Raw genomic sequence first — 23,633 nt, forward strand, 5'->3', positions numbered from 1 at the left:
ACTCCCCTTCCTATAAACAAATATTTGCCCCAATGTGTCCTCTTGAATTCCAACTTTATCTTCATATTGTGATCTTTCCTACTTTTAAAGACGCCACTAAAACTTATTCGTCTACTAATGTCATTGCATGCCATCTCTCCGCTGACAGCTCAGAACGTACCACTTATCAGATAAAAAATTAGATGTATGACTTTTCAGGTGTTTGCTCTATTAACCAGCGTTTCATCTTAGGTCTGACACTAGACTCATCAGAGTGGGATGTGTCAGACCCTACCCACTGACGCTGGGATGTATGCAAGTGAACTTATCAGAAGCCTATTTAAGAGGCACAGTCTGATAACTGCATACGGGAGATAAAACTCCACAATGGAATTAATGCCCGCCAATTGATAGGCTTTACTCGAATTAGGTAGTCCATAGATGCTTTTCTTCAATTTACATAGTTTTTTCTACAAACAATTCTGGTTGCTCCATGTATACAGTACAACTGATTTCACTATTTAAGTAAGCACTAGTTACATTTAGATGTTCTACTGTCCAATCTTTACGTACTGCAATACCTATTAACAGTCTCATTGTTGTCCTCTTTATAACAGGACTAAATGTTTCATCATAACTAAGGTTCATCTGTCTCTTAAAACCTTGAGCAACCAACCTGGCCTTATATTTCTGAATGTTATCCTCACTGTCATATTTCAATGAAAACACCCACTTAGAAATAATTATCTTGACATTTTCTGATCTTTTTACAATTTCCCAAACATTCTTCTTTCTCATCTCAATGATCTCCACTTTCATGGCTTCCATCCAGTTAGCAGACTCTTGGCTTGACATAGGCTCCTCAACTGTTCTAGGTTCCACTACACTCACATGTCTAACTTCCATTACTGCCTTACAATCTGCACAAGTCTTACCTTTCCTCTGTCTTATTGACCTTCTCAGATTATTCCCTGGCTCTTGTATCACTATAGACTGAACCTCTAGTTGTTCCTCTCCTGTCATTGACTAAACAGCCAATGTTTGTGCTCCATTCTCCCCTGTGTCTAAGTTAGTCCCTAATTTTATCTCTGAATCTTCAGTGCACAGTATGTCAAAGTATCTTTCGCTACCCTCTGCCTTTGGTACATTTATCTTTTCTATGACATCAATTCCAGGACTTTTCACCTTAAAGGGAAATATCTGCTCCTCAAATACCACACTTCTCCTCACTATCACTTTTTTCCTTTCAAGACTCCATAATCTATATCCATCTTTAGTACCTGCTTCGTGCCCTATCATAACGCATGACTCTGCTCTGGGATCTAACTTCCTGCTGTCTGCTCCCACAGCCCATGCCTGACATCCAAATACTTTCAATCTACCTATTTCTTCCTGATCCAACTTCCTATTGAACCACAGTTCATACGGTATCTGAAAATTTATTGCTGAGGATGGGCACCTATTTCTTAAACACACTGCAGTCATTACCGCTTCTCCCCAGAATTCTTTTGGTAGCCCTGACTGGATCAATAGACATCTAACAGTATCAAACATTGTTCTATTCTGCCTCTCTGCTAATCCATTTTGTTGTGGAGTGTACGGTACAGACCTCCTATGAGTAATACCATATTTTTGCAATTGTGCTTGAAACTTGCTATATGTATACTCTGTACTATTGTCAGATTGCACTACCTTAATTCCTACACTATGTAACTTTTCTGCCTTTGCCTGATACCTATTAAACACCTCCAACACTTCATCCTTGTTTTTCACACATACAACCACATTAAATCTGAAGTATTCATCAATCATAGTTACAACATACTGAGCTTTCCCAAGTGATGGTTGACTAATTTTTCCAACTACATCAGTGTGCACAACATCAAGTAGTTTTTCTCCCTTACGCTCACAAGACTTAGGTACTCCCTTGTTACTTAGTTTCCCCTGAATGCATAATATCATTACTCCTTTCCAATTCTAACATAGGCAATTTAAACAAAGCTTCAGAATGTACATGTCCATGTCTCTCATGCCACAACCTAACCTGCCCAACACTTTTAAATGCTACATTGTTATTACATTCTTGATCTATTATTTGGTCACAATCACTCAGAGCTACAATATCATTTCCTTCCTCTATTTGTACTACATACGCATCATTCCTCCTGTCAATCAATCAATACTGATCTGCATTTAGGGCTGTCACCCAGGTGGCAGATTCCCTATCTGTTGCTTTCCTAGCCTTTTCCTAAATGATTTCAAAGAAATTGGAAATTTATTGAACATCTCCCTTGGTAAGTTATTCCAATCCCTAACTCCCCTTCCTATAAATAAATATTTGCCCCAGTTTGTCCTCTTGAATTCCAACTTTATCTTCATATTGTGATCTTTCCTACTTTTATAAACGCCATTCAAACTTATTCATCTACTAATGTCATTCCACGCCATCTCTCCGCTGACAGCTCGGAACATACCACATATGTCTCAAATATTACTTGTAACATACCACATAGTAGAGCAGCTCGTCTTCTTTCTCTCAGTTCTTCCCAACCCAAACATTGCAACATTTTTGTGATGCTACTCTTTTGTCGGAAATCACCCAGAACAAATCGAGCTGCTTTTCTTTGGATTTTTCCCAGTTCTTGAATCAGGTAATCCTGGTGAGGGTCCCATACACTGGAACCATACTCTAGTTGCGGTCTTACCAGAGACTTATATGCACTCTCCTTTACATCCTTACTACAACCCCTAAACAACCTCATAACCATGTGCAGAGATCTGTACCCTTTATTTACAATCCCATTTATGTGATTACCCCAGTGAAGATCTTTCCTTATATTAACACCTAGATACTTACAATGATCCCCAAAAGGAACTTTCACCCCATCAACGCAGTAATTAAAACTGAGAGGACTTTTCCTATTTGTGAAACAACCTGACTTTTAACCCCGTTTATCAACATACCATTGCCTGCTGTCCATCTCACAACATTTTCGAGGTCACGTTGCAGTTGCTCACAATCTTGTAACTTATTTATCACTCTATAGAGAATAACATCATCCGCAAAAAGCCTTACCTCCGATTCCACTCCTTTACTCATATCATTTATATATATAAGAAAACATAAAGGTCCGATAACACTGCCCTGAGGAACTACCCTCTCAACTATTACTGGGTCAGACAAAGCTTCACCTACTCTAACTCTCTGAGATCTATTTTCTAGAAATATAGCAACCCATTCAGTCACTCTTTTGTCTAGTCCAATTGCACTCATTTTTGCCAGTAGTCTCCCATGATCCACCCTATCAAATGCTTTAGACAGGTCAATCGCGATACAGTCCATTTGACCTCCAGAATCCAAGATATCTGCTATATCTTGCTGGAATCCTACAAGTTGAGCTTCAGTGGAATAACCTTTCCTAAAACCGAATTGCCTTCTATCGAACCAGTTATTAATTTCACAAACATGTCTAATATAATCAGAAAGAATGCCTTCCCAAAGCTTACATACAATGCATGTCAAACTTACTGGCCTGTAATTTTCAGCTTTATGTCTTTCACCCTTTCCTTTATACACAGGGGCTACTATAGCAACTCTCCATTCATCTGGTATAGCTCCTCCGACCAAACAATAATCAAATAAGTACTTTAGATATGGTACTATATCCCAACCCATTGTCTTTAGTATATCCCCAGAAATCTGATCAATTCCAGCCGATTTTCTAATTTTCAACTATTGTATCTTATTGTAAATGTCATTGTTATCATATGTAAATTTTATTACTTCTTTAGCCTTAGTCACCTCCTCTATCTCAACATTATCCTTGTAACCAACAATCTTTACATACTGCTGACTGAATACTTCTGCCTTTTGAAGATCCTCACATACACACTCCCCTTGTTCATTAATTATTCCTGGAATGTCCTTCTTGGAACCTGTTTCTGCATTAAAATACCTATACACACCCTTCCATTTTTCACTAAAATTTTTATGACTGCCAATTATGCTTGCCATCATGTTGTCCTTAGCTGCCTTCTCTGCTAGATTCAATTTTCTAGTAAGTTCCTTCAATTTCTCCTTACTTCCACAGCCGTTTCTAACTCTATTTCTTTCCAGTCTGCACCTCCTTCTTAGTCTCTTTATTTCTATATTATAATAAGGTGGGTCTTTACCATTCCTTACCACCTTTAAAGGTACAAACCTGTTTTCGCATTCCTTAACAATTTCTTTAAACCCATCCCAGAGTCTGTTTACATTTTTATTTACCATTTTCCACCGATCATAGTTACTTTTTAGAAACTGCCTCATGCTTTATCAGCCATATGGTACTGCCTAACAGTCCTACTTTTAAGACCTTCCTTTCTATCACATTTATTTTTAACTACCACAAAAACAGCTTCATGATCACTAATACCATCTATTACTTCAGTTTCCCTTTAGAGCTCATCTGGTTTTATCAGCACCACATCCAGGATATTTTTCCCTCTGGTTGGTTCCATCACTTTCTGAATCAGCTGTCCTTCCCATATTAACTTATTTGCCATTTGTTGGTCATGCTTCCTGTCGTTCGCATTTCCTTCCCAATTTACATCTGGCAAATTCAGATCTCCCACTGCAATCACATTTCTTTACTTGTCATTTCCCACATAGCTGACTATCCTATCAAATAATTCCGAATCCGCGTCAGTGCTACCCTTTCCCGTTCTGTACACTCCAAATATATCAAGTTGCCTATTATCTTTAGAAATGAGCCTTACACCTAGAATTTCATGTGTCTCATCTTTAACTTTTTCGTAGCTTACAAATTCTTCTTTCACCAGAATGAACACTCCCCCTCCCACCATTCCTATCCTATCTCTACGATACACACTCCAGTCTTCATAAAAGGAAAGAAAAATTCCACCTAATCAATACATTTATTTTCTTGTAAACTATTACAATCTAGGACCGGTTTCGACCCTTCATAGCTGAGGATGACCTATGAAGGGTCGAAACCGGTCCTAGATTGTAATAGTTTACAAGAAAATAAATGTATTGATTAGGTGGAATTTTTCTTTCCTTTTATGAAGATTGGTAAATGTCAATACGGAAAATGAAATTCATAAATCAAGACACACTCCAGTGCCGTGAGAAAATTTCTGCATCCATTATATCATTTCTCAGCCATGATTCAACTCCTATTACAATATCTGGTAAATATATATCTATTAAATTACTTAATTCTATTCCTTTCTTTACAATACTTCTACAGTTCAACACTAACAATTTTATGTCATCCCTACTTGATTTCCAGTTCCCTGTTCCCTTATCACCGCTCCCTAGGCCATCCCGTTTCCCTGAATGTACCTCCCTATTACCCTTCCAAACAAATTTCCTAACTTATACGTACCACTGTGGTTTAAATGAAGGCCATCCGAGCGCATATCCCTATCTCCTACCCACCCATTAGGATCTAGAAATTTCACTCCCAGTTTCCCACATACCCACTCCATAGTCTCATTTAAATCCCCAATCACCCTCCAGTCAGTATCCCTCCTACACAGTATTCCACTAATAACAATCTCCGCTTTCTTAAACTTCACCCGTACTGCATTTACCAGATCCCACACATCTCCAACTATGTTGGTACTTATATCAGCTTGCCTTACGTTGTTGGTACCAACGTGAAACACTACCACCGCTTCCTTCCCCTCCTCCCTCTCTTCTACTTTCCTCAACATCTGCCTCAGCCTAATTCCTGGATAACATTCTACCCTGGTTCCCTTTCCTACTCACACTTTCCCCACGTGTCTAACGATGAAATCCCCCATGACCAGAGCCTCAACCCTACCCACCTCATTTGATCCCCTTCCCTCCTGGTCAGTCCTATCTTTCCTGATAGCTGCAGAAGCTACTTCTTCCTCCCTTTTCTCCTTCCCATGACCCTGTTCCACCTGTCTTTTCCTATCCTTTACTCTACATTTCCCTTTCCTACCTTTTCCCTTCCTCCTACTTCCACGCATCTCAGCAACAGTTTCCTGTCCCTCATCTTCCCTCTGTTGTTCTACCTGGAGTGACTCGTACCGATTTCGCACAGACACCTGTCCTGAATTCTGATCCTGCATAGAGCCCTTAGCCTGCAATCTCCTTCCCCTTAGAACATTAGACCACCTGTCTTCTACAACTCCTCTCTTTCCTTCCCCTCCCTCTTGTACACCTACTGTTACCTGTACATTGTTTGAGGGAGTCCTATCTTCCTTCCTGTCTTCTGTGAGAATCCTAATTATCTCCCTCAAACTTTCCAACTCCTCCCTCATACCCCTCAATGCCTCACTACACCCACAATAAGTACACTCGCGCTCCTTAGCCATTCTTTACGGGGAAAAAATTTAAATTAAAAAATAAATTAACTTATTTGCAAAAAAAAAAAAAAAATGAACGGAGAGATATATTGTCTGGGATAGTACACAACAATAAGGTAATTAATATACGACTACACTACAATACTACTTAGTCGTGCTCAATTTTTTTTTAAATATCCTACAACCCCTAACAGGATAAAAACTGCTGTTAATTACTGAATATCAAAAGTAATACACAAGAACTACACAATTCCAAACTGCAATTAAGCCTATCCTAATTACAACAACAGTATTTTAGTAAGAGTTTCTACGGATACCTCTACTACACCAGTACTACACAAATATTTTATAATAATAAAATGAGCACCCTAAATTCTAATAGGATATTATTCGTATACTGCTGTACAGTACAGTAATTTTAAACTAAACTAAAAACTAAACTGTTTGCAACAAACAATGTTTCATCTCCATTTTTATCTACAACCACTGCTTTCTCACCTGCAAATCCTACTTTGAAACCTTTGCTGGTTAACTTACCAACTGATATTAAATTTGCACCTAAGTTTGGTACATACAACACGTCTGTAAATGTAATTGTCCATCTTGTTGACATTTTTACTTTCACCTTACCTATACCTCTAATATCTAGCTTACTGTTATCTTCTATTTCTACATTCCCATTTACATTTGTTGACACGTCTACAAACATCTCCTCTGTTGGACACATATGATGGGACGCACCTGAATCGAACAGCCAATCTTTAATTTTCTCAGTTCCTACAGAAACTACTATGCTCATTGCTTTATCTACTACATGTATCATTTCTGAGCTTACCACTTTTCCACTCGCATTCACTGATTTGCTCTCCTGTGATGATTCATCACTCTTCATTGTTGGACATACTTTAGAATAATGTCCTGATTTACCACAATTGAAGCACTTTTGGTTACTGTGACAATATTTACATATATGTCCCTGTTTTTTGCAATTGTAGCAACTATACTGTTTTCCTCGTCCCACGTCTTCTTGATATCTCACTTCTGTTGAACAACCATGGCTTGAGCTTCATCCTCTTCACGTTTTCCAGTGTCGTACGCCTTCTGCTTTCCCCAGTTAGTAATCTCGCCTTCACCTTTGAGATTGTCAGTTTCACCAGATCAGCTTCCAAGGAAGGTATACAAACTGCATACTCCTCTGTAAGATTTCCAATGTTCATTCCTGCAACTTGTTGATATGTGAACTCATATCCGGCTTTACTCGTTCTCCTCCACAGTTGATTTATTTTTGCGAAGTATTCTTGAACACTTATGTCCTTGGGCTTCACAAAATGGGTTAACTGTTTCAAGGTTATAGCACCATTCACTAGCCTTCCATCATTACACAACTCGTCCAGTTTCTCCCATGCCTTTTTCGCTGATTCAATATCTGCAATATCACTTTCAAAATCTTCTCCCACGTATTTGAAAATAACTGCTAACGCGATCACATTGTTTTGCGCTCGCCGTCTTGTTTCTATCTGAGGCAGTTGACAACCTGGCATATCCTCATACCCTATTACTGATTCCCATACATCTTTCAACAACAGCTCTTGTTTCACCTTCAATGCCCTCGAAAAATTGTTCTCCACTGTAAGCTTGGCCAAATTCCTATTCAGTGTTTCTTCATCAGTCCACGAAGTTGCCATTTTTCTCGTCAATAATGTCACAACTTGCTTCGTCTGTTAATTCTCATTACTCCATTTCAACTTATATTGTTCAAAATATACTGCGGCATTTTGGCACTCTGGAGCTCTGGGCCTATAACCTGTTGAAATATCTTCATTTCTACTCGTTACACCAGTTTAGGCATGCAAATTTTACCATAGAAACACCAGCTTCCTCACACACATCCTTTTATTACGAGCTGTTATCGACAACTAAGCATCACACACTCCAAGCAGTTCAAACGTTCAAAGGACAAAGCAAACGAAGATAAACCACTCGACTAAATTTATGAGTTACCAATATATAACCTCAATGTTGTTTTCCTTAAGATATATGCAAGATATGATACATTACATTTTATTTTTATGAGAAAACCACAACATTCCAACACATACATAAGATAAAGTCCATCCATACACAACTGTACTTGTTTCACTGTATTCTGCGACGTTCTGCAAAGTGTATCCTCAGCAATGTTGCATATTTTGTGTCTAATGGCCTTATGGAGTTTGGCAGTTGTCTGTGGTTTATTCTTGTACACTCTGCTTTTAAAATATACCCCCATATGAAAAAGTCCAGTGAGGTTAGGTCAGGTGATTGGGATGGGGAGGTGGGGGGCACACATTTTTGAAGATTATTCGATCATCAAAGAAACTGGTTACAAGTAGCATGGAAATGTTAGACATATTACACATTGTTCCATCTTGTTGGAAATTACCGTCTGTCAGTTCAACATCATGCAGCTGCTCTACAAATTTATTGAAGATGCCCGTATAAACTGCAGTGTCTACATTCATATCAAAGAAAATGGGCCCAAACAATCCTGGAAGCTGACACCACATACCACACTCCAACCTTTTCATCATGCAGTGGTGTTTTGTGGATGATATGGGGGTTTACAGCAGCCCAGTGTATGCTGTTTTGTGTGTTTATGTAACCTGACAGATGAAACCATGCCTCATCTGTAAATCAAGTTATGGAGAGAATGTCTGGACATTGAATAACAAATCCCTGAAAGACAGAGACCATGAAGGGCATGAAAATGAAAGACTCCCTAGGCCTCGAGTGCTCTAATACTGCCAGGGTCGGAAAAGAACAAGAGTTGACCAAGGGAGGTCGGATAGGATAGATGAAAGTGAGAAGCCTGGCACAAGTAAGTGAAAGCAATGCCAGGATTCAGCTAAGGGCCCTGTGGTCGCCAACCCACACTCCCATATTGAGCCCTTGGGGACCCTTTTAGTCGCCTCTTATGACAGGCAGGGGATACAATGTGTGTTATTTTACTGCCCTTACCAACAGGGCGGAAGAAATAACGTGTCGGCAGTTGTCAGTTTTGCAATTATAAAGACATTATGAGATGAAATTGTGTAATAGAGAAGTGTAAGTATGAATATATTTATGTTTGTAATCATACTTATGCATTTGTTTGCTATCTGCGGTAAATAATGCATGGTAATCTACCCACGTGCATGTGATCCGCTCGATGACCAGGTTACCTCTCAGTTTCAACCATCGTGCAGGTCACATACCAGGCGCACGAGTGGGATAAGTCCACGAGTTCAACATAACTCGTCCTACAAACGTTCAAAACTCTAATTATTACAACTTTTAAAGAGTTCTACACAAATATCTTGTAATTGCAAGAGGCAACTCTCATGATTGATCCGTGTTGAAACTGACTATAAGAAAAATTATCACAAAAATAATTAATTTTATTATCACCACCTATTCAATACAAACCACGTGCTACGTGGTTAAAATCTACATAATACTATATAAACTTTTTGGGGACATATTTTGCCTGTAGGTAACCTTAAGGTCAAACGTCTGACACATTACCTATCCACACATGGTTTACAATGAGAATTACATTACACATTAAAGACCTTTTAAATTTACGTGCTACAGTTATAATATGAAAAGATGCCGCATTTCTCACTATGAGTATAGAGAATTGATAGTGTCTTATACACGTGAAAATTAGAAGCTTGTTAGGGCTGTTCTTTTTAGATTCTAAAAAAGTCCAATGATAAAAATGGATCCTCTTCATAATAACTTGCAGATCATTGGGACAGTAACAGTCTTGAGTAAAGAGTGTAATCTTTCTTGGGTACATGTCCCAATGTTCAATGTACCTGTTTGTGATAAAATCAATGTCAATTAATTATAAACAACAGCTGGATATTTAAGAATAAAGTACATAAGATTGAATGTAATACAATTGTATATTTTTTTAAATTACAACATTTTAATAACAACACTCAATAATTTATTCTTAAATATCCAGCTGTTGTTTATAATTAATTGGCATTGATTTTATCACAAACAGGTTCATTCAACATTGGGACATGTACCCAAGAAAGATTACACTCTTTACTCAAGACTGTTACTCGCAATGATCTGCAAGTTATTATGAAGAGGATCCATTTTAGCTTTCGACATTTTTAGAATCTAAAAAGAACAGCACTAACAAGCTTCTAATTTTCATGTGTATAAGGCACTATCAATTCTTGATACTCATAGTGTGTAATGTCGCATCTTTTTATATTTTAATTGTAGCACGTAAATTTAAAAGGTCTTTAATACGTAATGCAATTCTCATTGTAAACCATGTATGGATAGATAATGTTTCAGACATTTGATCTTAAGGTTACCTACAGGATGATGATGCCCTTAACAAGGGACGAAACATGTCCCTGAAAAGTTTATACAGTATTATGTAGATTTTAACCACGAAGCACGTGGTTTGTATTGAATAAGTGGTGATAATAAAATAAATTATTTTTGTGGTAATTTTGCTTGTACAAATATCTTGCTCAGGTTGGAACAATCAACAAAATTGTTAACAATGGACAGAGGTATTGATTCTCTCCAGAGCCACTGAGATCATTAAAACAAATTTCCAGTTTCTGCCGGCTTTCAGAGAGAAATTATGTCCTATTAAAGTAGTTCAAGTTTATATGGATCACTGTATAGATAAACAGGCTATACAGCAACACTTAATGATGAAACACATTCTGAGAAACAATAGGATACAACTCTAACAGTATTCTGGATTATGAAGTCATGCCTCGTTGGATAAACATGGGGGATAAGAAATGTTTATAAAATGTTACAATACCTGTATGCGAGCAATAGCAACATCAGCCTCGGCAAGAGTGCGGACCATTGAAGAATATGTCACAGTCAGACAGTAGTTGATCAAGTAGATGAACCTGCTCACTGTATATACCTGTAACAGTAAGAACACCTTTATAACACAAGAAGTATAATTTAAGACTTCGTAGCAGTGTACCAAGGGGTAGAAGCACAGGGAAGCTGTGACAGTGAGTGCAGTGCCCGCAATGGTGAGTGGACGTGGTCATCTCAAAGAAGTGGCATGATTATACCTCTAGACACTAAATGAAAGTAACTCATCAGTTATATATATATATGCTTGAAATAAATAAATAAATAAATAAATAAATAAATAAATAAATAAATAAATAAATAAACAAACAAACAAACAAATATAGAGTTCATATACACGATACTGTCATGAACACTATTATTTATTAGCCAATTGCAAAATCTTATTCTTGGAATGAAATCTGTAGGTGGTATGTTATGGACTGAATAAGACCGGTAAAATGGTAAATGGAATCATTTTGTTGCTATACATGCTGATGAATGTGAAATACCAGTTTCCTGAGCTACTCTTCGGAGCGACTTACGCGGACTGACTTGCAACCTTGCCTGTATATCTTCTAACTTCTGCCTTGTGAGAGCTGTTCTCCTTCCCTGTTTCTTCTTATTAGTTAACGGAACCAGTACTACATCACTTGTGAATGAGTTGTTACACAAAATGTTTTGATGGTACCGTCAAACTGAGAAACTGTCTACAGAATATTCAAAGGCGTTCTTTGCAGTTTGGGTCACCATGTGTCCTGAAGCATGTTACTCTTATCCATTGGTGTGAACTTCCCAAAGTAACCACGTCCTACTTACAAATTTCCGATAACTAATGGCAACATAGTGTTCCTATTGAAGTAAAGGATCGAGGTATACTGCTAGTTCCTATCGGCCCACCGGTGACCCCAAGAATTTTTTGCATCTGCCATTCATATCACTTCGGGTCACCGTGTTTGGATTGTTGTCTTACGTATATTTTTATGCGGAAATCGCTTACGCGGTTACAGTGAATGAAGCCTACAATGTTGCTGCCTTCAGATGGCAGATTGTTGTTTAATATGAGGAGTACCACCCTTTTGACATCTTGTATAACCTATTGCTTTTTACATTGCTCTCAGGTAAGCGAATATAAGTTTTCAGATTTTTATTTATTGGGGTAGTTATTGATATGTTTATTATCTTCCATAGATAATATTTACAAGCAAGTTCATGTCTTTATTTTTAGGGATAGAGTCTTCCCATTCTGACACACTGGTGGCACATAAAAGAAAGAGATTTGGGGCGGCACTGGATCCCGGATGATTTGCTCATTATTTGGAACAAAGCGATGACACTGACGGTGATTTCTCTCCAGTATTTGATGATGACCCTACGTACAGCCTTCTCTTTTGTGATATTACTTTTTTGCTTAGCATATTCATCATCATCATCAGTTTTCCACTCCAGTTGCCCGGGTGTGGTTTACGAGCACTCTCCACTTCTGTCTGTCCATGTACCACTCTTCTCTCAAGACGACATCCCAGCTGATTCCTCTTGTTCCTATGTCCTCTTTCACTTGGTCCAGCCACCTCTTCCTACCGGTCGTTTTCCGGCCACGACTGTGTGTAGCCATTGTTTTGCTGTCCTTCCATCGTCCATTCGTTTGACATGGCCAAACCATTTCAAACGGGCCCTTGTCACTTTTTCATGCAGGGATGGGTACACACCAGCTTGCTCCCTTATTCTTTCATTCCTTACCCTGTCCCTTTTTGTCTTCTGTACCATAGTTCGTAGGAACTTCATTTCTGCGGCTTGTAGTTTGCTGTCCACTTGTTGGGTTGTTGTGCAGGTTTCTAGGCCATATGTTATTATGGGGGTGAAGTATGATTGGAATAGAATCTGCTTTGATCTTAAGGGAACTTGTTCGTTCCAGAGGAGGTTCCGAACTTGATGGCAAAACTGAGCTGATTTTTTAATGCGGTTGTTAATCTCATGCTGTATTCTGTTATCACTTGAAATGATGCACCCAAGATATTTATATTGGTCTACTGTTTCCAGTTGAGTACCTTCCAGCATTATTTTTCCTTTCTTCTTCTGCCTGTTGACAGACATAGTAACAGTTTTCGATTTATTTATTGTTAATCCGTGTGCTTTCAAATGTTCATTCCAGGTGTTCAGCCTCTCTTGGACTTCCTTCTCTGTATTTCCCCAAATTACTACATCATCTGCAAATGCAAATGCATTAATGTCCATATTGTTCTCCTGCTTAATTTCTTTCATGACTTCATCCATGACAGTGATAAAAAGTAATGGTGAAAGGGTACTGCCTTGTTGCACTCCTTTAGTGGTTTGGAACCAATCAGAATTACCATTTCCTATCTGTACGCAACTGCAGCAGTCTTCGTAAAGCATTTTAACTTTCTGGATAAGCCATTTGGGTACATTCTTCTTTCTTAAACATTCCCATATAGTCTTCCTTGGAACACTATCAAATGCTTTTTCGAGATCCAAAATCACTAGTGTTAAGTCTTTGCCCTTCTCCCAATGCTTTTCTAACAGTAAAGTGCAAATATGAGATCGGTAGTTGATCGGTGTTCTCTGAATCCATATTGTTCTTCCTGTAGTTGTGGTTCTATTATTTTCCTTAGCCTTTTTTCAAGTATTTTCTCAAATATTTTCAAACCATGAGACAATAAAGTGATCCCTCTATAATTGCTACATTTCTTCCGGCTTCCTTTTTTGAAGAGAGGTATTATTATTCCCTTTTTCCAATCACTGGGACTTTCCTATCCTTCCATATTGCATTAATTACTCTATGAAGCCACTGTATTCCTATTGCACCAGTTGCTTTGATCATATCTGCACTGACTTCATCAAATCCTGTAGATCTTTCTTTGGGCATACTATTAAGGGCCGTCTCTACTTCCTTCCATGTTGGCGGACTCTCTTGGTCAGGCTCATCATTGCAGCTTAAACTGACCTGCGTGGTTACATCATTGGAGTCTTTCCCAGTACTGTTGTATAAATTATCAAAATAGGATTTCATGATCTTCCTTATTTCTGTCTCCTCCCTAACTATGTTACCATCTGGTTCCTCTATTGCTGTTATGTATTCATTGTCTCTTCTTATATTTCGTATTGTTCGGTAAAGTAGTTTAGAATTAGCTTTGCTGTCTTGCTCTAGTTTATCTGTGAAATCAGTCCAAGCTTTCTGTTTTTCTTTGGCCACAATTTTCTTTACTTGTAACTTCTGATCTCTGTATTTCTGCTGCAGTTCGTTACTCTAGATTCGTTCCTTTGACTTCCTTTTTGCATTTCTTTGTCTCTGGCTTTCCTGGTTTTATTTTTCACTTTCACAGCAATCTTCACCCGATCGTTCCACCAAGGAGTTTCTTTTCCCTTCATTTTGCTATTAGTTTTACCACAAACTTCTAATGCAGCTCCGACAATGCTTTCTTTGAATCTAGTCCACTCGATGTTGCCTTCTTGTAATGCATCTGATGGTAATTTATTGGTCACTTTTTTTGTGTATTCAACTTGTTTCTCTGTCTTCTTTAGCTCCCATGTCTTAATTTTTGGTTTCCTGTATTTCTGAGGTCTATAAATTTCAATGTGCTTTATTGTTGCGAGGAGAAGTCTGTGGTCACTGTCCAGGCTTTCACTTGGTATAACTCTGACATCACATATGGTCTTTCCTGCTTCATTGTCAGATATACAATAATCTATCAGAGTTTTAGTATCTCCATTCCAACTGTATCTTGTTAGTTTATGACTTAGCTGCTTCTGAAACCAACTGTTGTTTATTCTCAAGCCATTCCTTACACATAGATCTAGAAGACTTTCTCCTTGTGGGTTCCTGTCTCCATAACCATGTGGACCTAGTACATTTTCATATCCACGCCTGTCTGATCCAACTTGAGCATTTAGATCTCCCATTATTATGATATTTTCCTCTCTTTCTATAACTTCTTCTAAATCAGTTCGGAATTGTTCTTTTTCCTCTTCGTTACAGCCAGTCTGTGGGGCATACACCTGGACTACTGTCAGCACACTCTTGTTAAGAGAGATGTTCAACTTAATAATTCTTTCATTAACATATATTACCTCACTGATGACATCAATGTCCTCTTTTAATATAAAACCTACACCATTTTTGGCTTCTGTTTTATTTCCATTCCAATGTAGTTTGTATCCTTTTCTTAGCTTTTTTTGTTCCTCTTCCCTTCCACTTTGCCTCACTCAGGCCAAGAATACAGAGGTTCCTCCTTTCCATCATATCTATCAGCTCCGCGCTTCTGCCAGTCAGGGTCAGGATATTTAATGTTCCAATTCTGTGTTTAGGACTCTTTCTTTTGGGCTTCTTCTCAGAACATCGTACTTGAACATCAGCCTTACAGTCATCATACGTTGCAGATGTTTGAGAAGACGTGTCTATCCGGTATTTTCTTTGCGTTCCGAGGCTCGTTTTGTAGTTGAAAGCAATCGATATAACCCTTCAGTTGACTTGCTAAGCCTAACACTGCTGGGGATTTTCTGTCAGGGGTATTCTCCCTTAGCCTTTGGCAGTCCCCTACCTCACTGCAAGGCAGCAGCTGATGAATTTATGTGTCATTTCCTACACAAGGGTCTCATCAAACCTTCTAGGGGAAAACTCCTCCACCCGTAGCTGTTGGTCTTCCCCTAGTTTGTCGGGTTTGGTGTCGGCCGCCCAACCCTCAGCCAGACAGTCGCAGGTAGTACCGTCTACTGTCGGATACGGTATCAGGATCACTCCTGACCTGCTTAGCATAATATGAAAATAATTAACATACGCTTATCATATTCCCATAAAACTGATCAATGAACGAGAAACTAACATTTACTTCCGGGGTCATTTCAGGATCACTCACTTCTTGAATCAAGAAACTGTCACAGAGGTAAGTATATCGGAATGTCTCCTCAACAATAATGCACACAACAAGTGCACCATCAGTTTTGGATTTCATACCAGGGACTAACGGAAGTCAAATTCATTAGGTCCCAATGCTGCCTTAAGTTATTATCGGTTCGGGTCACCAGTGGGCCGATACGTAGTAAAATTGAGTCATCAAAATTCACTGCTGCAGGGAACGTGTTAATTGGTTTGTTCTTCTTGTGCAAATAAAATTTCACCAAAAATATTCTCTGTGCTGTAGTGTACGATAATAACCTCAAAACACACTTAAAAGTCCAATAGTTACAAGCAAACTAAGCGAGAGAGCTAAGTATCTGCTGCGTCAGCTGTCAACACTTCTTATCATGCCAAGCTTGGAGATTCCCACGGCCTGTGACCAGAAGTGCGAAGATACTCCCTGTACAATGTCTGTTCTTGACTGACGAGGGCTACTGTTCAACGCTGGCCATGCATTAGGAAATGATATGTGGAAATTTCACTGATATAAATACCACTTATGTATCTCTGGAGTATTGCCAGTTCACATTCCTGACCGTTTACCCAAAAGTAATGTTTACTGAATCCATTTTCCTTAATATTTATTTTTCCAAAATCATGTGTTTACTGTAACCTAATTTTGAATGATAATATCTGTCAATAATATATTCAGCATTGCTTTGTTTCACTGGTTATTGATCTAAATTTATTGTAAAGATGCAAGTAGAAAACAAAAAACAAAAATTTCTCTGGTTGAGGAGGGTTGAAGCTACACCTAAACAGGTAGTTTTATAATCAGAACAGATCTGGAACAAAGGGTAAATATTGGGAATGCAAACGGCTGAAAGCAAGAAAATATTCAGCAGAAACAAATTAATATCAGAAATGGTCAAAATATAATACGAGTAGTTAAAAAGGGAGACTCCCATCCACCAAATCAAAAAGAGACAGAGGCAGAGAATGTGAGACAAAAATCTGAAACCTGTTGCTTGAGAACAACCAGAACTTCAACCATCTCAGATAATAAGACATGAATTACATCATCCTTCTCCTCCTTTCACCTCATCTAGCTCCAGCTGAATCAGGCACTTATCCATCTACCTTTCTCCTTCCACCATTCCTCTTCTATCAGTTAGTCCTCAATCCAGGTTTCTTCTTCTTGCACTCCTCTTTATTGAATCAATCCACCTTGTTCTAGATCTCCTTCTTGCTCTCTTTCCCTCAACCTTTGTCATCTGTTTTGGTATTCTTTTCTAATCCTTCCTAAATTATATAGAATACTGTTGCCATTGATGCTTTCATGTCCCGTACTTATAGATATGATACTGTATAGGCTTTTGGGCTTATGCCATGTCAAGAAAATAAGGTGAAATTCTCAAAGGTGCTCTGCGAAACATAAAGAATTTCACCTTATTTCCTAACACTGCATAAGCCCAAAAGCCTGTACAGTATCATGTCACTAGTGGCTTCCATTCAGGAGATGGTAGGTTTGATCCCCACTGTTGCAGTTCCCCACTTTCATACCAGGCAACAGCTGGGACTGCATCATAATTAAGGCCACTTCATTCCCACTCCTAGCTCTGCCCTCTTCTATTGTCGTTATAAGACCTGTATGAGTCCATGTAATGTAAAGCCAATAAAAATTATAATAAGCACAACCAGGTTAAGTGGTTCACAGATCAATTAACCCGCGAGTAGTCGCTAGCCGTATTGCAACATGAATAATCGCATGTGAGACTTTCCCTCACATTAAACTTCATTTAAAATAAATATATCTTCCACAATTTTGCAGGGTGTAAGAGTGAAATGAATTACTGAAATGAGATGCAAAGTCGGCGTTATACATTTTTGAAAAAAAATTCAACGATTAGCCGTATATTACAGAAACAAATTACTACTCAATGGAAATTAATGATTAGTTCAGCCATATGTCAGTACGTAATATTCACAAGAGTGTAGTGCTGAATAGCTCAGGTGGTTAAGGCGCTGGCTCTCTGAGCCCAAGTCGGCAGGTTCAGTTCTTGCTCAGTCCGGTGGTATTTGAAAGTGCTCAGATATGTCAGCCGTAGATTTACTGGCATGTAAAAGAACTCCTCTGGGACAAAATTCTGGCACCTCGGCATCTGCAAAAACCGTAAAAAGTGGTTATTGGGATGTAAAACCAATAACATTGTCATTAACATAGAACTTTCTGAAAAATAAAGTACATTAGGTCTTCCCTCTAACATTTGAGTTAGCTGGAGTTTGTAACAGCATTTATTACCCAGCATTCTTCCTTGATTCATAATTTTTGAAGACTCCTTTACCAGTCTAACTGGAAATGGAGGACGTTTCACACGCGACTTAAGTTAAATACCAATGCCTACAACAAGATAAAGTTTTTCTCTCGACTTCAACATAACACCAATGCCACTGGTTGTGTGATGAGAGAACGTCTCACACAGGACGCACAAACTCACATGAATCTTTGTTCCGACTAGAGGAGGGGATGCTTATCGTTCAAATTTGAATCGCGTTACTGACAACAGTTATCAACTCAGCTAGAAGAGGGAACAGTCACCTCCCTTGCATCGCTGAGAAGTAAACTCACAATACAAAATAATGTGAGAGAAAATCTCACACAGCAGCCACTCGCGGGCTAATCAGGACCCAGCATAAGAACTGCAAGACAGCAGTTAACATTGGGAGTGGTCAAAATATGGTTCAATGCCTTAAAGTGCATATCATTAATAACTGGTGGCACACACTACATACCTTGTTGCACATTAAATAGTACGTACTCTTCTATGCAATTAATTAGCTTCCCTTACCTGATAGACTGTAAATGAATAACCCAGAAGTGTATAAGTTACAAGAGTGACAAAAAGAGAAGCTCGCTCTGTCAGACTCAGCATCGTAGTGAAGAAGAAGGCTGTGTAGGTGTACCATTTTATCTTCTCAATTTCTTGCCTGCAATGAAATTACAGTATAGTATATCATGAGAGAAAGAAAACAAAAACATTTTAAAAGAAAATAGTACCATTTTACCAATATGATCCACAGTGATTGAGATACATGCATAATGGGAGGTCGGAAACAATGTGAACCGGGTATATGAGCATTAGAGGGTTGATCATACTGATAAATAACTCGATATCTCATGTCGTCGTCATTTTATCGGCTGCTGAAGTCAGCCAATTAGATCGCTTCATGGGCGATTTCAAATTGGCTTTACGAGACGGTGGTGTTTTACAGATAGCAAGGACATCTTGGAGTGCTGAAAACAACACTTCTCCACTCTTTCAAATCACAACTCATCCACAGCTGAGGACTTTTTCCAAGATGTGCCACAACAGCACCCCCTCAGCCATGGATGGCAATGTCACCATCATACCAGGAATTCTGTCAGGCTCTTAACAAAGTGAAACCCAGAAAGACATCTGGACCTGACAATATTCGAATGGAGTTGATTCAAAGGAGACAAGGCTTTTTAATCCTTTTAATCTCGGAAACTCATCAAATACCTTGTGGCCTAAAGAATGCTACTATCATCACCATATTCAAGAAAGGTGATCGCAGTATATGTGGCAACTAACGTAGTATATCCCTGCTGCCCATAGCTGGCATACTTTTTGCAAAGCTTCTACTTAGCCATCTCCAGGTTGTTTCTGAGAAGAATCTCCCTGAGTCTCAGTGTGGTTTCCATGCCTCATGAGGCATAATTAATATGACCTTCTATGCACGACATTTCCAAGAAAAATGCAGTGAACAGTAGCAACCTCTCTACTTAGTTTTTTATGATCTGGACCTTTGACTCTGTCCCAAGGCCTGCTATATGGGAAGTGTTGAGTCACTTTGGTTGCCATTAACGCTTTATTGGCCTGATTCGAGCACTCCATGATGGTATGTCCTTTTAGGTTCTCAATCATAAAAACATCTCAGATGCTTTTCCTATCACACATGGATTGAACAAGGGTGTATACTTGCCTCAATGATCTTTGCTCTGTGGTTGCTATGCTTTATGATTCATCATGTACCAATACCTCTGGCACTGATATAAGATACTGTCTTGATGAAAGTCTATTCAACTATATGAGATTACGTTCATGTCGCTTAACTCTTATGACCAGATTAACTGAAATGCAGTATGCTGATGATATTGCATCTCTTGCTCTTACACCTGAGAAGCTGCAGCAGTAAGTCAGTTTCAAGAGTGCATGTGATCATTTTGTCATTACCGTAAATGCACAAAAGAAGACCATGATCTTTGCCCAACCTGCCCCACTTCTCATACCTTGGGAGCATCTTGACTAAATGGTGCAGATCAGAAGAGGATGTTTAAAACAGACTACATGCTGCTCATTTGGAATTTGGTTGGCTACCCAATCAGATCTTTAGGAATAAAAACCTAACAGTTCATACCAAACTCATGGTGTATAAAGCCGTCACTTTTACTTTATGGACGTGAAGCCTGGGCCCTGTACTGCTGTGACATCAAGAAACTTGAACATTTTCATCAGCAAAAACTTTGTTCTGTTTTAAATATTGAATGGGAGAACCATGTCTCCAATCTTGCAGTGTTGAATAGCAAGCTTGAACAGTGTAAAAGTCTCTATCATTGCCGATCGGCTTTGGTGAACTGGGCATATATGCTGTAAGAGCAACACAAGGCTTCCTTTTCAATTCCTTTATGGTGAACTTTCCTCAGGCACAAGACCCCATGGTGCCCCTTTGAAGTGTTACAAAGACCAGCTTAGACAAACCATGAAAGTCAAAAACATCAACCCTTAAATACAGGACACACTTGCCAAGGATCGCTTGCTGTTGAACTGTTGAGCATAAGTGTCACAGGCATGAAGATGTTAAATTACAGTTATGCATTCTGTGCCAGATTCAGCCTCATCTTTCCCTATCCGCGGGGTGCAATCTGTGTGGATGAACGTTTCACACTAGATTGTCTTGTTCAGTCTTCAGAAGTACAAGCACAAACACCATTGAGTGCTAGTGGATTGTAAGCAGGAGAATCTGTATACTTAGAAATGAGTAGCAGCCGCCACCGCAGACGATATTCCATTAACCCATTATGTTTTGGTGCAATGCGTACTTCACCAATCTCATACGTGTATATTGATGGGATTTAGCGTCAAGCTTTGAAATTCCATGAATGCTCAAAGTAGTTTACGGCAGATATACTACTCCATTTTGCTTGTTTTGAAAGTGATCTGATGTTATTTCAGCTTCATTGGAGTGGAACATCTTTCCTGCTAATGTATAGCCATCATGACATCTTGAAGTATACATTCAACTCTTGTTGATGAAGAAATTGAGTGTTTCCTCATAAATAGTAATTCTGGAGAGCTATATTTTGATACTGAAGATGGAGAATATAAGGGGGGAAATATTGAACTACAAAAAAGTGTGAGACAAAATAGTAACGATGAATCTCATGCGGAATTGTCACCCCCTCCTCAGATAAATTCTTTTTTCCCCAAATGTTAATGATTTTGATAATACCAGTTCTTGGATCAACAATTTTGTATTATATTTCAGTAATAGTATCACTGAGCAGAGTAGCCATGTGTGTTACCATGCGACGACTATGGAGCCAAGCTCTGAATTCAGCAGGCGAGTGGGTTCTAACCCCATCGTCAGCTGTCTTGAGAATGTTTTTTTGCTGTGGTTTCCCTTTTGACTCCCAGGCAAATACCGGGACAGTTCCTATTCATAAGCCACAGCCAATTCCTTCCACTTCCTTACCCAGTTTCGTTCACCATCATTCATTTCATATTCATTATCTTCTCAAATGAGGTTGGCATCAGGAAGGGCATCCAGCCATAAAAACATGCTGCAGAATATAATCTCACTTCATCCCCGACCCCATATAATAATTGAGCCTGATCTCATAATTTGTTTTGAGAGTGTAATATAGTTCATTTCTCAGGTTTATATGATGTGACAATGTTTCTTCAAAATTTTAATAAAACATTTTAAGTTCAAACAACAAACTTTTAAGAAAATTAATAGTTTTAATAGAATGTGAAAAATAGTTACACTTAGACCAACTGATTGATGTCACATACGGGAATATTGTAATAGTTTTAATTTCAGTGTTAATAATTGTTATATCCTATATCACAGCCATACGACGTAATATATAAGACTATTATATTTAATCAGATTTCTTAAAAATTGTGTTATTTAAGTTTGCTAATGACAAATCATGTATACAATTTCAAGATCAATGTTCCTAATTAACCTTGTGATGAAAATATGGTTGAAGATGCTCAGAAAATGAGCAAAACATGTACCACGTTTTTATTAATTTGGCAATAAAATAAGGATGAAATCCTAATTTTGTATGCTAGTTAAGTATTGAATAGGTGAAAAACAAAGTTTTGTTATTCTCCATTCTTGAGTCTTCCATTCTTTTGACATGTCCATATCATCTTAGTTTACTTCTCTATTCTCCTGGGTTCCCCTTTCAATACTTCCCTCATCTTCTCATTTCTTATTCTGTCTCTTCTTGTAACTCCTATTCTGCTCCTCAAAAATTTCATTTCACTTGTCTGCCTCCTACTAAATATCTCTCCCTTTCATTAATCAAATCTCTGATGCATAGGATAGTATTGAAATCTTTTACATCACAGTTCCAGTTCCAGGCCTAGGTAAAGGTGACAAAAAGGACTTTTGGTTGTGAAACTCTTGCCAAATCTTATAGGAATAGGAGTCAAGTACGTAATATAAATCTCCTTACTCTTTTGGAAAAAAAAAAAAATAAAATTCAGATTTATTGCTTCTAAATAATTTGTAAGAATAGAGATAATTTATCCAAATGTGTCACTTGTCCATTATCATGCTTAGGAGAAGACAAGTAGGAAAGCAAATGCTAAATGGTTCAGTACTTTTTTCTTTGGTAAGAATTACGTTGTACATTAATTCAGTTTGAGACTAGTTTCGGTCTCTGAAGACTGTCCTCAGCCGAATGTTAGACAAGTCATACCGTATAACCATTACTAAAAAAGTGTACACTAATTAAAATTAACAGTTCTAGAATGTGTCATCTGATATTAACATATAAAAAATATTTGGGTTGAAATATTTTAAAAATGACACTCCTGAACATATGGAACAAAATCACATAATAAGAATTGAGCCTAAAACATGTTCATAGTATTCAAATGGAGTGAAAATTTCATTTCAAATTTAACAAAATGTTAAAAGTTATACTTTTTGAGGTTATCACTTAACAAAGAACAATATTACAGTACATCATCAGAGATTGACTTGTATAGGAGATCCGATATGAAACATTTGAAATGACATTTCTGAACATATGGTACAGGTTCACGTAACAAATGCTGAATCTTGATGCATGTTCATGTTGTCCAAAGAGAGTGAAAAGTTTGTCTCAGTTCTATCAAAATATTAAAGGTTGAGCTTCCGGGAGGATTAAAAATGAAAGAGATAAGTTGTGCATGATAAAAAATAAAATAGAACCATGAAGTGGTCCAACAGGGATCTTCTTGAAGGGAAGTGGTGTTTAGCCTTCCAAAATGGATCGTAGTTATGG

At 38.2% G+C, this 23,633-nt stretch overlaps 1 protein-coding gene across 3 annotated transcripts in view; it reads right to left on the reverse strand.

The window, feature by feature from the left end:
- Positions 1-23,633, reverse strand: part of LOC136876495 (ATP-binding cassette subfamily C member 4) — a 168,642-nt gene that overhangs the window by 103,990 nt on the left and 41,019 nt on the right. For all 3 annotated transcript variants that reach the window (XM_067150499.2, XM_068228455.1, XM_067150498.2), the window contains exons 8-9: positions 18,895-19,033; positions 11,147-11,257 (exon numbers count right to left, since the gene is read on the reverse strand). In XM_067150499.2, coding sequence (XP_067006600.2) covers positions 11,147-11,257; positions 18,895-19,033 — 250 coding nt within the window. The remainder of the gene's footprint in view (positions 1-11,146; positions 11,258-18,894; positions 19,034-23,633) is intronic.

This window comes from Anabrus simplex, chromosome 6, assembly GCF_040414725.1.
Source record: "Anabrus simplex isolate iqAnaSimp1 chromosome 6, ASM4041472v1, whole genome shotgun sequence".
Classification (NCBI taxonomy): Eukaryota; Metazoa; Arthropoda; class Insecta; order Orthoptera; family Tettigoniidae; genus Anabrus; species Anabrus simplex.